Source organism: Lithobates pipiens, unplaced genomic scaffold (genome assembly GCF_037356315.1).
Source record: "Lithobates pipiens isolate NorthernLeopardFrog02 unplaced genomic scaffold, aLitPip1_a1.2 Scaffold_25, whole genome shotgun sequence".
Classification (NCBI taxonomy): Eukaryota; Metazoa; Chordata; class Amphibia; order Anura; family Ranidae; genus Lithobates; species Lithobates pipiens.
Window position 1 is genome coordinate 185,277,964 of NW_027507787.1, and position 17,328 is coordinate 185,295,291.

At 46.1% G+C, this 17,328-nt stretch overlaps 1 protein-coding gene across 1 annotated transcript in view; it reads left to right on the plus strand.

The window, feature by feature from the left end:
• Positions 1 to 17,328, plus strand: part of LOC143930728 (arsenite methyltransferase-like) — a 63,257-nt gene that overhangs the window by 27,805 nt on the left and 18,124 nt on the right. The window contains exons 8-9 of the mRNA XM_077455280.1: positions 2,282 to 2,413; positions 12,233 to 12,375. Coding sequence (XP_077311406.1) covers positions 2,282 to 2,413; positions 12,233 to 12,375 — 275 coding nt within the window. The remainder of the gene's footprint in view (positions 1 to 2,281; positions 2,414 to 12,232; positions 12,376 to 17,328) is intronic.

The window sequence follows — 17,328 nt, forward strand, 5'->3', positions numbered from 1 at the left end:
ACATTAGAGTCTCTAGTTTGAGAAACAGACGCCTCACAGGTCCCCAACTGGCATCTTCATTAAATAAATGAATAAGGAAGGCTATCACTCCATTTTGCAACGCCCTGCCATACCCAGTGGACAGCGCTTGATTGGAGCCAATTTCATCCTACAACAGGACAATGACCCTAAACACACCTCCAAATTGTGCAAGAACTATTTACAGCAGAAGCAGGCAGCTGGTATTCTATCGGTAATGGAGTGGCCAGCACAGTCACCAGATCTGAACCCCATTGAGCTGTTGTGGGAGCAGCTTGACCGTATGGTACGCCAGAAGTGCCCATCCAACCAATCCAACTTGTGGGAGCTGCTTCTAGAAGCGTGGGGTGCAATTTCTCCAGCTTACCTCAATAAATTAACAGCTAGAATGCCAAAGGTGTGCAATGCTGTAATTGCTGCAAAAGGAGGATTCTTTGACGAAAGCAAAGTTTGATGTAAAAACAATGTTATTTCAAATACAAATCATTATTTCTAACCTTGTCAATGTCTTGACTCTATTTTCTATTCATTTCACAACGTATGGTGGTGAATAAGTGTGACTTTTCATGGAAAACACAAAATTGTTTGGGTGACCCCAAACTTTTGAACGGTAGTGTATATTTTTGGATTTAGAAACGCTTTAACAATGACGTTATAGATAATTAACCAATGTATTGGCATGTCTCCTCTTGTTCTATTTTATTGTGGCCTATAGGCTGACACTAGTTAAAGACTTCTTTTTCTATCCAGTTGCAATAAAACAAATATTCAGTTATAAATGTACTGTACACTCTTTGTTAAACAGAGTCTCCCACAGTCTCCACTGCTATCACATTACGGTCGTATGTTGTCCTTCACCATTATCTACAAGTGTCTGCCCTTCACCAGCTTTCCTTATTTATTCCATGAAGTGGAACGTTTATTTTTACAACTGTGTATACAGTGTTGTAGAAACATTGAAATATTACATCAGAAAAAGAGAGTAGTCCAAGTGTGTTATGTTTTTTTTTATTATGTTTTTTTTTTTTTTTAAATATGACATATGATTATTTCACATTTACAACTTGCAAGTGGCAGGCTCCAAGACTAACGATATTATTCTACAGACTCAAAGAGCAGTAATGCCACTTGCACACGACCAGACTTTCTGGCAGAAAAGGTCAGACGGACCTAGAAATAGAACATGTTTTAAATATTTCCGACGGAATCAATTTCTATCTGGAAAACCATTCGTCTGTATGCTGGTCCGACAGACCAAATACACTGCAAGGGCAGCTATTGGCTAGTGGGTATTGAACTTCCTTTTCTAATCCCGTCGTACGTCATCGCGTTCGAAACAAACAGACTTTGGTGTGATCGTGTGTGGGCAAGCCTGTTCGGTTGGAACGCCGTCAGGGAGACCGTCTGAGTTTATTCTGACGGAAAGTCCGGTCGTGTGTATGCAGCATTAGTTGTTCGTATGAAATAGGCTTGAATGGCAGGGGAGCTCAGAGTATACACACTGCTTAAACTGATTGTAAAGACTGAAGTTTTTTTATCTTCATGCATGAAGGTAAAAGACCTCCAATGTGTTGCTCCCCCCACAGCCCCTCCCTTATACTCACCTGAGCCCCCTCTTGATCCAGCGTGGATCTCCCTCACCTCATTGGCTTAGACACAACAGCGGAAGCCATTGGCTCCCACTTCTGTCATTTACATCCAGTGAACCAATGAGGAGAGAGCAGGGGGTGGAGCTGAGCCACAGCTGTATATGTCAAAAATATTGAAAACCACTGAAAAAACTGCAAAAAGGGAGAACTATTAGTGCTCAAACAGCCAAGTTGGCTGTTTCATGTTCTCACATTGCTCTCCCTTCAGAAACTGGTCTATTAATAATTAGGGACCCCAGGGCAGCATTGGTGCATGCTGAGCATACTTTAATAAATGCTTTATTTTGGGGAGAAGCAGTACACAAATATAAAATGAACAAGCCAACATAGGATTCCTAATAAAAATTACAAATCAGAGACACAATAGAGACAGGCCGTAGGGGCCCTAGAAGTTGGTGAAGCTATAGTAGATTCTGGGAACCAAGCGAGCGACCACCATTTTATTTTGAGTATATACTCAATCAAGAGATAGGAAAGAAAACTAGGTAGGTGGGGGGGGGGGTGCTTATCATCAATGCATACTGTACATTTGCCAGTGAAGTGGTTTAGGTTGATTCTAACAGAACACAAAGGGAAGTGCCTAAAGGTTGCCTTTTTTTTGTCTTTTTATACAGGAGAATGTATTAGTGGTGCACTTTGCTGGGAAGAACTTTATCAGATTGCAGAAGAAATTGGTTTCAGCCCCCCACGGCTAGTCACCTCCAGTTACATCACAGTGAATAATAAGGACCTAGAAGACATTATTAGTGGGTTTGCTATGTTTATTATATTACTTTAACATTGCGCATTGTGGAGCTGATTTTAAAACCAACATTTTATATCCCTGATATGTGCCTGCTGTACCATATACTTGTATGAAGAAGTATCCATTTCTCTTTGTATTGCTTCCTTTGTGTGAAATCCCTGGTGTTCCTGCCAGGCTTTCCTATTAAAAACTGACTACACTAAGCAGGAGAACAAAGCGTGGTCAGTTCTATAACTATGCTGAAAACTCAGCCAGCTTTCCTTGATCGGTCAGACTTGTCCTGACAGCCCCTCCCCCATGAGCCTTTCACTGGGAAGTTCAGTGTACTGCTGCCTCTCCTCCCCCCCAGCTCTAATGCAACTGAGAACAGAGGGAATGTGATCACTTATAAAAAAAAGGGGGGAAAAGGGTATTTATAATATTTTTCTATATCTGTAAACAACAATTATGCCTTTCATTTCTATTTTAAAGTAAATGGGTTTTTACAAGGTTATTGATTTTTACTATCACTTTAACATGTGCAAGGTGTGTATGGTTTTCAAAAAGTAATTGTGACTGCCATTGTATAACTTCCTAAGATTTCTTAGCACTGATGACCAAATTCATCCAGATATCTCAGTTTTTGATGGGTACCGTGACGGTGTGACTGCCATTGTATAACTTCCTAAGATTTCTTAGCACTGATGACCAAATTCATCCAGATATCTCAGTTTTTGATGGGTACCGTGACGGTACGGTGGCCCTGTGGAACCCAGAATATATATATATATATATATATATATATATATATATATATATATATATATATATATATATATATATATATATATATATATATATATATATATATATATATATATATATAGAAAGGCCAGTATGGTGGCCTGAAATTATGGGTGGAGCCCGGTGGTATATAAGCAGCCGTTCGCCCATCCTTCCTCGTCGGTTCCAGTGCGCGATACCTGATACGTCAGATATCAAGGGCCGACTATCCAGACCAGACGCAGTGAGCCTGTTCGTCAGCTCCCGCGTTATTCGTCTCCAATTTTTTGACAAACCGTCTCTCATCCATCAGCATCCGTAGGTTTTCGCCGTCGGAGTGTCGTTGTACCCGTCGAATTTGTCGCTACGCCTCGGGCCGGCTGTCGCAGGTAGGGCTTCGGCACCCTCTTTTCATTATGTTTTCGATGTACCGTCATCATGCTTATACTCACGAGCCGCTCGGTCCTTTCATATCGAATGTTTTCGGTGGCCTCGTACGCATGTCACTATGTTCTACTTTCGATGTAGTCGTTATCATCGTTCGACACGTTCGATTTCGCCACATCAGGCGATTCATTCGCAGGTACGGCAGTCGAAACCGTTCGACTGCCCGAGCATTTCTATTTGTAGCGGTCGAATCGTTCGACTCGCAGCCGACTGCTTGTTACGACAAGGCAAACAGTCCGCACATTTCGCTTGGTCTACTCCAGTTCGAATATGTCTCTTCATTCATGCAATTGTGTTATGTGTCTCATTTTCATCTCGTTTCATTCATTTCAGTCCCAGTCATTTCTACTGTTTCAAAAATCATTTCTGTCACTAGTCGCGCTCCGGCGCGAATCCTGTCGCACCTCCGGTGCACCGATTCGCTTTGAAGTGCCCCAGGGTTCGGCCTCATTTCTGTACATGCTCCAGAGACTGAATCACTCGCAGGATCACGCACGGTCCCCGATTCTTGTCTTTGTCATGGCATACCATTTCTGTCACTTATTACGCTCCAAATCGAGTCTTGTCGCATTCCTCTATGCACCGATTCGTCCTGGTGCGCCCAGCTGCTACGCCTCATTTCGGTACATGCTCCAGAGACGGATTCTCTTATAAACCTACAGATCAGTCCTTGAATCCTGTCTCTGTCATGGGACATCATTTCTGTCACTTATTACACTCCAATTCGAATCCTGTCGCATATTGTTATGCACCGATTCATTCTGGTGTGCCCAGCTGCTACGCCTCATTTCAGTACATGCGCCAGAGACGGATTCTTTGTTGCTACCATCAGTCCAGTCGTTGATTCCTGTCTCTGTCATGGGATATCATTTCTGTCACTTATTACGCTCCGATTCGAATCTTGTTGCATTTATTGGATGCACCGATTCGTCCCGGTGTGCCCAGCTGCTATGCCTCATTTCAGTACATGCTCCAAAGACAGGATTCATCTGTTAGGTATATGGGCTCGTCTTCTGATTCCAGTCTTTGTCATGGGTTTCATTTCATTTCACCTATCACGTTCCGGTACGAATAAATCACATTTACGATCCAATTCGTCCCGGCGTGCCCCAGGATTGGCCTCATTTCAGTACATGCTCCAGTTTCCGTTTCGTGCTCGGTCGCAAGTCTGTGGCATGGCGATTCGGATCTCTGTCATGGCAGATTTACTCATTTCACGGTCACGTATCGCTTCCCGCTTCTAGTCCAGTTGATTCTTCAATGTTGGATTCCTATCGGGGGGCCCTTGCTCGTCAGCCTCATTTCACGAAAAAAAAAAAAAAAAAAAAAAAAGAAGAGGGGGGAAAATATATATATAATAAAGGGGGTAGGGGGGAAGAGAAGAGAAATTTCATCTGTTTCTTTCATTGGTGTCATTTTCATCTCATGTCTGAAGTCTCACCTCCACTGTTAGCTAGCCTTCATCAGGTGCGAGTCTCAAACAAAAAACTTCACCTTCATCTCCTCAGGTCAGTCGAGTTCAGTAGGTCCAGCCTGCACCTGGTCGGACGGTGCCTCCTTCGGTAAGCATAAATCATCTAGGGGGAAAACGCCCTTCAGCAAAGCATCCTTCCTTAAAACAGGTATTTCTGTAGGAGTCTCCAACCAGTTATAATCCATGTCACCCCTTGTAGGTCCGTATTAGGAGAAAACCCGGATCAGAGGGCGTAGCCTCATCAGACCCACGTTCTGTTACCATGTCCCAGGCTGACAGCGAGGACCTCACGGCTCCATTGTCCCCATCCGTTTCAGAAAATGGCAGTCAAAGGGCCTTCAGAGCATGGACCATTCCCAGGCTGACAGCCGAGCTGAGACGCAGGGGCGTCCCCTTTCCAGCAACAGCCAGAAAGGCAGAGCTTTTCCGGCTCCTGTTTCCTCCCCCCGCGGTGGTGGAGGCTTCGGCTCAGCAGGCCTCATTGGGCTCCATCGCCTCCTCTATCTCGCAGCTCCACACCCTGGTGTCGTCCCTCACAACCTCGATGTCTGATCTACAGGGCCGAGTGGCCCTCCTCGAGACCCACCCCTCTGTTTCTCCGCCAGTGACAGCATCCCAGCCAGTTGTTAGTCTTCCCGCAGGTATCTCCGGAGGTGCACCAATAGTGTACCCATCTCATTTGGTGTCAGCAAACATCAGAAAAGACATATTAGAGGGCAAGGACGTCAATTTGGCTTCTCTTCTGATCTCGATTCACGAGCTGGCAGAGAATAAGGCGTATACTTGGGGGGACGTATCAGTGGTCCTCAAGGCCAAGGATCCCAGACTAGACAGGAAACTCTCTATCACCGAGTTTTCCCTGGCCTTCGGCATGATGAGGGACATCATTTGCTCAGCCTCCCCTGGCAGAAGGGATGAGCTAGATCGGTACCTCCATGTGGTAGTTGACCTGGGGTACAAGTACGGCGGGTTTTCATTCTATGACTATCACCGCTCCTTCTCCGCTAGAGCAGCTGCCAGGCTCTCCCAGTTCCAGACCCCTACGGACTGGAGCACCATGGACACCGAACTGTTTTGCCGCCACTTCGCGGGGCTACGGTCCCCTCTGTGTGCAATATGCCAGTCAGCAACACATACTGCGGCCTGGTGCGCTACCTCAGTGGCAGCCTCTCCCTTCGACGGTCCATCTACCTCGGGTACCGCTCAGGGCCTGCAAGCACCAGCTCGCCCGCCACAGACCGATAAGCTAGGGCGCCCAGTTAAGACCATGGGCGGTGCTCCGATCTGCAATAACTACAACAGCGGGTCGTGTAACTTCAGTCAGTGTAGGCTGCTCCATGTGTGCACCCAGTGCCATAGAGCTCACCCCCGGCTCATGTGTGAGGTCAAGCAGCTCAAAAGGTCCTGACTGAGCCGGCTCAATGTCGCATGGCTTAGTGTCTACCTTTCCAGTCACCCTACCCCCTCACTGTCCACCTTCCTCGTCCAGGGCTTCACAGAAGGTTTTCACACTGGACTTGTCTCTCTCCCTCACTTCACGCATGAATGCCAGAACCTACGGTCAGCAGCCACGGATGAACAAGCCATCGACCAACTGCTGCAATCTGAGCTAGATCAGGACTTTGTCATCGGCCCTTTTGAACAGCCCCCTTTCAGCACCTGGCGAGTCAGCCCTATTGGGCTTGTCAAGGGCAAGTTCTCTAATAAACTCAGATTGGTTTATGATTTGTCAGCGCCTCATTCCTCCACGGTTCCCAGCCTCAATTCTCTTATTCCCTCTGAGGAATTCTCCCTTAAATATGCATCAGTAGACATGGCCATCCAGGCCATTCTTAAAACAGGCACAGGTACCTGGCTTTCCAAGGCCGACATCTCAAACGCTTTTAAACTTCTTCCCATCCATCCGTCCCTCTGGTGCTGGCATGGAATCAAGTGGAGGCAGCGGTACTACTTTGCCACTAAACTCACGTTCGGGTCCAAAAGTAGTCCTTGGCTCTTCGACACCTTCGCGCAGGCTCTTGCTTGGATCTTGTTACATGTAGCCCAGTGTCAGGAAGTCATTCATTATCTGGATGACTTCCTGCTGATAGAGCCACCCGGCTCTCCTCCACGAGATCTGGGTAAGTTGAGGGTAGTCTTCAATAATCTTAATGTCCCCATCGCCGAGCACAAGGTGGAGGGTCCGTCGCAGGCTATCACCTTCCTCGGGGTCAGCCTAGACACCAACACTATGCAGGCCAGCCTTCCCCCGGATAAACTGACCCGCATCAGGACGGTCCTGAGGGACTTCACTCATGCCAGAACTTGTACCAAGAGACAACTTCAGTCCCTTCTTGGTATGCTTAATTTTGCTATGCGCATCATCCCCCAGGGGCGCTCGTTCGTGTCACGCCTGTTAGCCTTGTTATCCCACTCTCAGGACCCGGAGCAAGTACTCAGCCTGGATTCCGCGGCTATGGCAGACCTAGCCATGTGGGAGGAATTCTTATCTTCTTGGAACGGAGTGTCCCTGTTCGTCCCCTCCGTGTCCGCCCTTTCACCTCGGGTGGTGACCGACGCGGCGGCCTCCACGGGCTTTGCGGCGATCTTTGGCAACCTCTGGCTCGCAGCCCCCTGGCCTCCACAGATACTGGCTATTCCTGGCTTCACTGAGACGTCCTCCCTGTTTGAGCTATATCCCATTGTAGCTGCTGCACACACCTGGGGCCGCAGCTGGTCGGGCCAGACGGTGGTCTTTTCTACAGATAACCTGGCCACTGCGGAGATTGTTAATAAAGGCAGGTCCAGGTCTCTACAGATTATGTCCTTCCTGCGGCGACTGACCCAGCTCTCATTATTGTTTCAGTTCAACCTTCATTGTTCCTTTGTTCCCGGCAAATTTAATCAGGCGGCGGATGCTCTCTCCCGCTTTAACTTTGTTTCATTTTTTGATCAGGTACCCGGAGCCGAACCAACATCAGCAGCTATCCCGGACTGGTCTCAACTGATCTTGGATTAGCCCCACACTTGTCAGCAGCAACGCAACTCATCGATCACTCCCTCTCAGACAATACCCGCAAGGCCTATCAGTCGGCCTGGAGGGCCTTTAGTCGCTTCACATCATCTCACAATACAGAGTCCTCCCGGGTCAAACAAGTCCTTGCCTTCCTTTCCTACTGCCATTCGGACTTGGCATTATCCTTCAACACAATCCGCTTGTACTTGGCCGGGGTACAACACTTCACGTCCCTCCAGGACCCTACCAAGCCCTCCTTATTTACCTTTCACGCCGTCCGGGCTCTCATGCGCGGCATTCAGAAACGTCGGCCAGTTTCCAGCGTCAAACGGCTGCCTATCACAGGCGAAGTGTTCAGGGACATGTCAGACATTTTGGCCTCTTCACCTTTTCGGTCTCCATGTCAGTGTCGTCCTGCAAGCAGCCATACATCTGGCCTTCTACGGCTTCCTGCGGCCAGGCGAGTTTACCTGCAGTAGCCCCTCGGCACGTATGCTGTGCAAGCACCATCTAGTCAGGTTCGAGGACCACTTCATCTTGCACTTAGCGGTTTCCAAGACACAGCAGCTTGGCCCAGGGACGGACATACATTTCTATAAGACCTACAACCGCTGGTGTCCGGTTACTGTCCTCTCCCGCTTGTTGACCCTTTTGGCCGATCAACCAGGGACTGGCCCACTTCTACCCTTTCACTCAAAACCTCTCAACGCAGCCCAGTTCATGGAGCATGTCAGGATACTCCTGGGCATCCTTCACCTCAATCCTGCGCACTACTCAGGACATTCGTTTCGCATCGGGGCAGCTTCAACGGCCTCCCGCCAAGGGGTCCCGGTCCATGTTATTAAAAAGTTGGGTAGATGGAAGTCCTCCTGTTTTGCACGTTACGTACCCAATCCGCAGATTGAGATGGCCCAGGCCTTTGTCAAGCTTACCCAGTAACAGTCTGTGTTCAATAAAATGCTTCCCCTACCTGAGTGTTTTGCCCCCTTATTTTGGTATACCGTACGTTAGACCAAGGCACACTTTCAGGTCCATTTCAAGTAAGCGAGTTTATGTTATCCTTGTCTGTCATCCTTATCCGTATCGGTCAGAGGGCTCTACACCATAAATAGAAAGGCCAGTATGGTGGCCTGAAATTATGGGTGGAGCCCGGTGGTATATAAGCAGCCGTTCGCCCATCCTTCCTCGTCGGTTCCAGTGCGCGATACCCGCCCACCCGCCCCTTTTATCAGGCCTTTACTCTAGCACACTCCTCATATGAGTACTCATTTCACCCATTTCATATTTATTTCATTTTAAGGTATGCCCCCTTATTTTGGTATACCGTACGTTAGACCAAGTCACACTTTCAGGTCCATTTCAAGTAAGCGAGTTTATGTTATCCTTGTCTGTCATCCTTATCCGTATCGGTCAGAGGGCTCTACACCATAAATATATATATAGATATATATATAGTTTCATACTGTTGTGAACTGTTTGCTGGGTCGTTTGGGGTGGGGCTGTACTCCATTGTTCTATTGTTTGTGTCTGCCTTGTGAGAAATGTATTTTGTGTTCCTTATTGCTGATTGGACAGATTACCCCCACCCTGAATCCAAGGTTTGTTTGGTGTGTTTCAATAAACAGTTCCATGTTCAAGCTGTGTAACTGAGCTTGTTTCACCTGGTTCTTGGTTACAATATTCGGCTGTAAAATCTGATATCTGAAGGTACAGATTGGAGGAAGCAGTGTACTGACGGAAGCACTCAAGCAGAGTGTGGAACAGGATCCGTTACAGGTACCATTGGGTTGAATGAACTGCCAGCTTTTTGTGTTTCTCAAAGAGTTATCTAATACTCTGGCCCATAGCATCAGCATCACTATCAGCTGGACCCCTCAGCAGTATGTTTGTTTATTTTACATTATGGAAGCCCCCACAGGGCAGTTCTAAACTGCCATCTGATTTTTTAATGGTGGTGGCATTTGGGTGGAAGTCTGAATTCTGGCAGAGATATGTCACCAATTGTGACACACATGAGTAGTGATGGCTATGGTAAAATTTTAGGATATATAAATAGTAATCATATAAACTAGAACAAAGAATAGTGCAGTGCTAAATATCACAATTAATACATCTTCTCATCCAATAAATCAATACTAGAGATATAGTTATTGGAAAAGAAAAAACATAAAAAGTTCATTAAAGTTCATAAAGAAATCAGGATTCCAAAAAGTGACAATGTTCATCAATGAAGACTGAAAATCAGTGCCAGAAGTGTGATCTCCACCAGAAGACACTCTTTGCCGCTCACCTCAATGATAGGACCCCTGAGTCAATAAAGGTTCAAAAAGGCTTTCCCTTACGGGCAAAATCCTGGAGAGTAGCGATAAACCTATTCAAAGTGCAAAGCACATGGATCACCACATCAGCTCATATACAGGAGATTGTAGCATAAGATCATCAGTATCCCAACCACAACACTACCTGCCTGGAGTTTGCATGTTCTCCTTGTGCCTGCGTGGGTTTCCTCCGGGTACTCCGATTTCCTCCCACACTCCAAAGACATGCAGGTAGGTTAATTGGCTTCTGTCCAAAATTGACCCTAGTATATGAATGGGGACCTTGGATTGTGGGCTCCTTGAGGGTAGGGACCTATGTGAGTGTGCAATGTACAGGGATAGGGACAATTGTAGACACTCACTCAGGTTGAACTGGATGGACTGGTGTCTTTATTCAACCTTACTAACTATGTAACTATGTAAGTATCCCAATATATGCAAATAAAACAGGAAATATCTAGTGCTCTCTGCTGGCATGTATTTAATATGATAAATAGGAAGAATCACACTTGCATACAAGGCACTTCCATTAAATGCCAGCAAAAAAGCTTTCTGTCACATAAAACCACAGGGAGTCGGCATTAGGGGATGGCCGCGGGTGAAAGTCAATCTCTCTCGCACGCATATCATCCCAAGGAGCAGGACATATAGGGAAGCACTGCATACACCTGTCTTTAATATTAATGAATAATCAACAGAGGGGCAAAGTTACACCCATCATTAACGCATAAGTAATTTGCATCCTGACCACAGGAGGGAGAATATTAGCCACAGGAAGAAACATATATAGTAATGTACTGACCTCACCATTACCCTCATGTCCTCGAAGGATGGGTTTGGTCGGCTGTGCGCTGGCCGGCACACCAAAATTTAGGTGTTTACAATTTTACCTTGATGTGAGTTCATAATTTTTACTACAATAAATGTTTTAAAGATTTTACACCATGCGGACCCTGTTATCTTTTGGGTGTACCATTTTTCCAATCCAGTAAGTGACACCACAAGCACAGGAGAACCGTATAACCAGGAGAAAGGACTGGGCAGGGTTTATGCCAAAGGCATTGAATGATCCCTTGTAATGAGCAATCATCTGAAGCTGGTAAGCAGCTAATTCTACTGTTGGTGGCGGCACTGGTGCACGAGGTGGTGGCTGGTGGAAACTATTTGCAACATTCAAGATGAGGGGGTGGCTGCAGCAGCCGTGGATAGATTCATTCTATGCATGAATTTATCCATTGCATACAGGGGTGGTGTGGAGAGAGGGGGCAGTGCCTGGGCACCCCTAATGAATGGGCTGCCACTGGGCGCTACCAACAAACCATGGTACACATGTGTTTATCAACTTCTGCCTAGGTTCACACTGAGTACGGGAATGAAATTGTGTGAGTTCAGCTGAACTGTCAGTCCCGATTTCGGGGAAGATTTTGGAGACATCTGTGTGAGTTTCTGCACAGATGTCAATAGAAATTGCATCCCAAAATTGCCAAAAGTAGTACAGAAACTACTTTTGGAAATTGGTGCGCGTCGCACCGATTAGGATGGTGCCATTGCCAGCAATTGCTGCCGATTTTGGCATGCGATTGACATGTCAAATCACATGCCAAAACGCACCAATTTGAACAGGGCTCCTTCCCTCTTCTAATTGAGAAGTAGGAAGGATTGGCCATGTCTGTTTTTCTGGTTTCCCTCATTTACCTACAGCCAGCTTACTGCGACCAAACCCCTGTTGCCTTTCAGGAACAAAAGCTTTTCTATGATATGAAAAATATGTGAGAACTTTTCATTTTATTGCATGACCTATTCTGTCTTATGTCTATGTTTTAGGTGACTACAAGTTTGTCTCTGCTACATTTCGTCTCTTCAAGATCCCTGAGGCCTCTGTAAAGGAAAAAGGTCAGGTTATTTATAATGGAGGAATTACGGGCTGTAAGAGTGAAATGCAGTTTGATGCAAACATCACTTTTAAGGTAACCCACTCTATATTTAATGCAATTGTGTGAAATATGTTATTAATATTATTATATTTTTGGCATGGCACAATGGAATTGTCAGCCAGGTTCTTAAAATATACGAGCTTGCCAATTTGAAAACACCTGCATGTAGAGAGACACCCCCATTTTCCACTCACTAGCCCCTCATATGGGCAGCAGCTAAACATTAACATGTGGTAGGCAAAGAGATCAAAGGATGGCACAATGATTAGGTAATTGGCACTCTTGCCTTACATTGCTGGGGTCTTAGATTTGATTCTGACCAAGGACACTACTTTAACCGATTGTTGCCATGAGTCAGGAGTAGGAGGCTCCACCGATTTCCATCTTAGAAGTTTTTTTCCTTCTGGCATAGAACAGGGGGAAGATTATGCAAAGCTTAATGTATCTGCCTCCCTCTACCTCCTCTAAGTGACTTAATAGTAGAACCAGAGGGTCCAACGGTACAGTCGTAGGTAGGTAGGTTTAGTATCATAGGACACCGTCAGATATATAAATATAGGGAGGATAAAGGTTTTCCCATCACACTAGAGGTTAGAAGGCGCTCAATGGAATCTGACTCAAGGACCAGGTTCTACAAACTGTGCCCCAAAGGCATGCCTCAACTGCCAATATCTATACTTAAAGGATCCAGGTCTTGCGTATAAGTGCCTTAACTCCTGAAAAGGCATGAGTCTACCATTCATGATCAATTGTTTCAAAGTAGTGATCCCCTTCTTAGCCCACAGTAAAGGGTCTGGGGCAGTGTCCAGGTGAGGTAGCAAGGGATTTCCCCAAAGGGTTGTGTGTGTGTGGGGATACATGAGAAGGTTTCCTATATATCACCTTAGCATCCTGCCAAACCCTTATTGTGGTTTTCATGGAGGCCGTTGAGGGGTGGGCCTTCACTCCCCGAAACATGACAGCTGCATTCTGTCTGGGCTGGTAGAACCACCACCGCACCCAATAGTATAGTTGGAAATTTGGGAGCGCCAGACCACCACTTGATAAGGGAAGGTACAGTATGCACTTTGTCACCCTGGGGGGTCTCCCAGCCCAGACGAAGGAAACCAGTATTCCCTCCCGCTGTCTAAAGAAGGCTTTAGGGCATGGGTGCTCAACCTGTGACCCTCCAGCTGTTACGAAACTACAAGTCCCATGAGGCATTGCAAGCCGCTGAGAGTTACAAGCATGACTCCCAAAGGTGGAGGCATGATGGGATTTGTAGTTCTGCAACAGCTAGAGGGTCACAGGTTGAGCACCGATGCTAGGGATATGCAATAGAGTATTCCGCAACAAGTATAAAAATATGGGTAGGTATATCATTTTTAGTAAATTGATCCTGCCTACTGGTGTCAGTGGGCGAGTGTGCCAAGCAGCGCATTTGGCAGTAAGTTGTGTCTTAAGGGGCTGTATATTTTTCTCCGTATATTCATCCGTTTTGCCGCTCACCCTAATCCCCAGATAGATGAATTCATCCACCCACTGGATGGGTGTATGTGTGTCAATGTGAGGGACCGAGGGGTGCAGTGGGAACAGTATGGACTTGTCCCAATTTATACGAATACCAGAGTAATGGCCGAATTGATCAAATAGGGCCAGCCCGGCCTGTTGCTGCATCAGGAACCGACTGTATGTTATGAGAATGTGTCCTTATGTGGCCGGTTGCCGCATTTGGAGGCTTGCCCCTGCGTGGGTAATGTTTGGCCCCTGCGTGGGCAATTTGTATGCCTTTGAAAACTCAATAAAAATGATTTTTGAAAAAAAAAAAAATAGGGCCAGCCCGGAGTGGAGAGATGACTGAGACAACTTTCCTCTGTTGGACTCACCACGATACCCCCCCCCCCCCCAGTCTGCTCTCATAAGGATGGCGGCAAGAGAGTCTAAACCAGGGTGAATAGTCCTGGGGATAGGAGACACCCCTGTCGCATTCCCACGCCCTAGAGAGAAAGAGCCTGATAGATTACCATTAGTGTGGATTCTCGCTCATGGGTTAGCATATAGCATTCATAGCCAGGACTTAAACCTAGGACCAAATCCAAATTTGGAGAGGACTTCCCAGAGGTACCCCCACTCCACGGAATCAAAGGCCTTCTCCATGTCCAGGGAGACCACCACTCCCGCCGAGCCAGGTTGTGCCATAGAATATGAGTAAAGAGCCTTCTAATGTTGATGTCTGTCCCCCGTCCCGGTATAAAACATTTCTGATCTGAGTGAATCAATGCAGTTATGACTGTGTTAAGTCTTTTAGCAGGGACCTTGGATAGCAGCTTTGCATCCACGCTCAATAGGGATACAGGGCCATGTGAGGAGCATAAAAAGGGTCCTTCCCTGGCTTGAGGATCACCACTATTATCGCTTCTCCCATGGAATTTGGGAGTGCCTCTGTTCGCAATGACTCAGTTAGCAGTGTGTGTAGACTGGGGGCTAGTTCCTCAACATACTGTTTGTAAAATTCTACCAGAATGCTGTCAGGTCCAGGAGTCTTACCAAACTGCAGTGTCTTTAAGTACCTTCAGAATTTCATCCATCGTGATGGGCTCATCCAATTTATTACAGTAGGTCGAAGTCAGAACTGGAATATTTATATCTTCTAAGTAAGATGTCAACTCTTCCACCCTGTAGGTCGCCCTAGAACTATAAAGTGATTGATAGAATGAGACAAAACATAGATTTATCTTGTCAGGGGCATAAAGAAGTTCACCAGTAGGTCCAAGGGTTTAAGGGGTACAAATCCCCCCCGACTGCTCCTTAGAAAGCCAAGCCAACAACCTCCCCGATCTCTCTCCCTGTTCTAAAATACTTTGAGACTGAGCTAATAGCTTCTTCTGAGTAAGAGACGTTGGAAGGTGAAGCACCTCTCTGGTCAAAGATTGTAGTCGGTCCTGCTGTTGGGGATCACAGGTACTAATGTATAAAGCTTCCTGGGCACTCGCCTCCCTCTCAGCCCTGACCAAGTCTGCCACCTCTCTCTACGAGTCTTAGCAATGATGGTCTGATATTGCCGCCTCATGTATGCCATAAAGGCATCCCACACTGTTAGTGCATCAGCCAAACCAGGGTACCTCCTGGAACTGTGCATCCACCACCCCACCTGAGACCCAAAATCTAGAAAGCCAATTTAACTGAAGGGTTGACAGAAAGATTTAGGCTCAAAGTAACGGTGCGTGGTCCTATATACCCATAGGCAGTATCTTAACGTCAGTGATTCTAGGCAGGACAGCGAAGATTAGGTCTATGTGGGAGAATGTTTTGTGGGAAGAGGAATGACACATGAAGGCTCGAGACTGGGGATGTCTCCACCTCCACACGTCTATCATACCATACGTTTCTGCCCAAACCCAGTGTATACGGCACCATCAGCCGTCAGCCTGTCCATTCCCGAATCGGGAACCAAACTGAAGTCACCCAAGATGACAGTGTTGTCCAGGGTCAAATCCAGGAGTCTAAAGGGGAGGATTTTGAGCTGACACTCCTCACAAAATTAGAGTAGGTGGAGGGATAGTGGTGACCAACTCACGTTTTTTTGAAAGCAAGGGTTCTACTACCCACCAGGTGAGTCTATTGAAGCACACATGTGTGGGTTCAATGATTTAATAAATTGGAACACCAGGGATCTTTTTATTGGAGAATTCAGCCCCCTGGTGTCCCACGACAAAAGGTTAAAGCACACGAAAATTTAACCTCCACTTTTCAGAACCCTCCTCCCCTCCGCTGTCACATTTGGCACCTTTCAGGGGGAGGGGGGTGCAGATAACTGTCTAAGACAGGTATTTGAACCCAGAGTCTACGCCTCTTCCCGTCCCCCCATGCTGTCTGCTGAGACACACACAGGTTCCAGGAGATAGCGAGGACCAGTTAAGAAGCGCAGTGCGACTCGCGTATGAGCAGTAGGGAACCGGGAAGTGAAGCCGCACCGCTTCACTTCCTGATTCCCTCACCAAGGATGGCGGCGGCAGCTGCCGAGAGCCGAGCGATTGATCGGCTTCGGCTACCGACATCGCTGGACCCTGGAACAGGTAAGTGTCCATTTATTAAAAGTCAGCAGCTGCAGTATTTGTAGCTGCTGGCTTTTAATATTTTTTTTTAGGTGGACAACCTCTTTAAGGGAAGACATATGTAATGACCTGGATATGGGGTTTAGGATCATAGGACATGAGCGCCGATAGACAGAACTACTGGACCCGGAAGGGATAGAGACAAAGACAGTGTAATGTTGAATTAATAAACATGGTTTCAGGAAATACAAAAAGAGAAAGGTTAGGATTTTAAATGAAGCATGCAGCAGGAAAGCAACGAGGACTCTATGTAGATATCTAAAAAAAGAAAGATACCGGTGCACAGATGTACAATGTAAATTTTGGGTACGCTGCAGTAAAAAAAAAAAACCTTTGTGTGGGCTAGAAAATTATGTATAAGAATGGGGACTGCGCTAACCTGATGAGGAATGATAAAGCACAATAATTCACAGTAGAGGTGAGGAATACTATATAAATTGTTTTGGCAAGGTTGGGGCAGTCCACATTCTTATACATAATTTTTGAGGACACTATGTACTGATAACAATGTATTTATTCCATGTAACAATGCACATACTCATGGCACACATGCAAGTATAAAATGAATAACAACAAATAAGTTCCTATATTTTACAAGTGAACAAACATGGTAATGTACAGGGCTTGCAATATGCAAAATTCATCAATCCATATTCTCATATAAAATAGAACCCAACACGATTAATATAGGCAGAAACCATCTAAACATTGGTAAGAATAGATGAAGAATCCATGTTCTACACATCTGAATGTAGCATCTGAAAGCTCATTGTAAACATCTGAATATAGAACCTAAAAGCTTAACACGTTTCATGGAATTATATCCATTCATCAGAAGCAGATGCATGGAGAATTTCTAAAATATTTACATAAATGAACAATAAATTAAAGA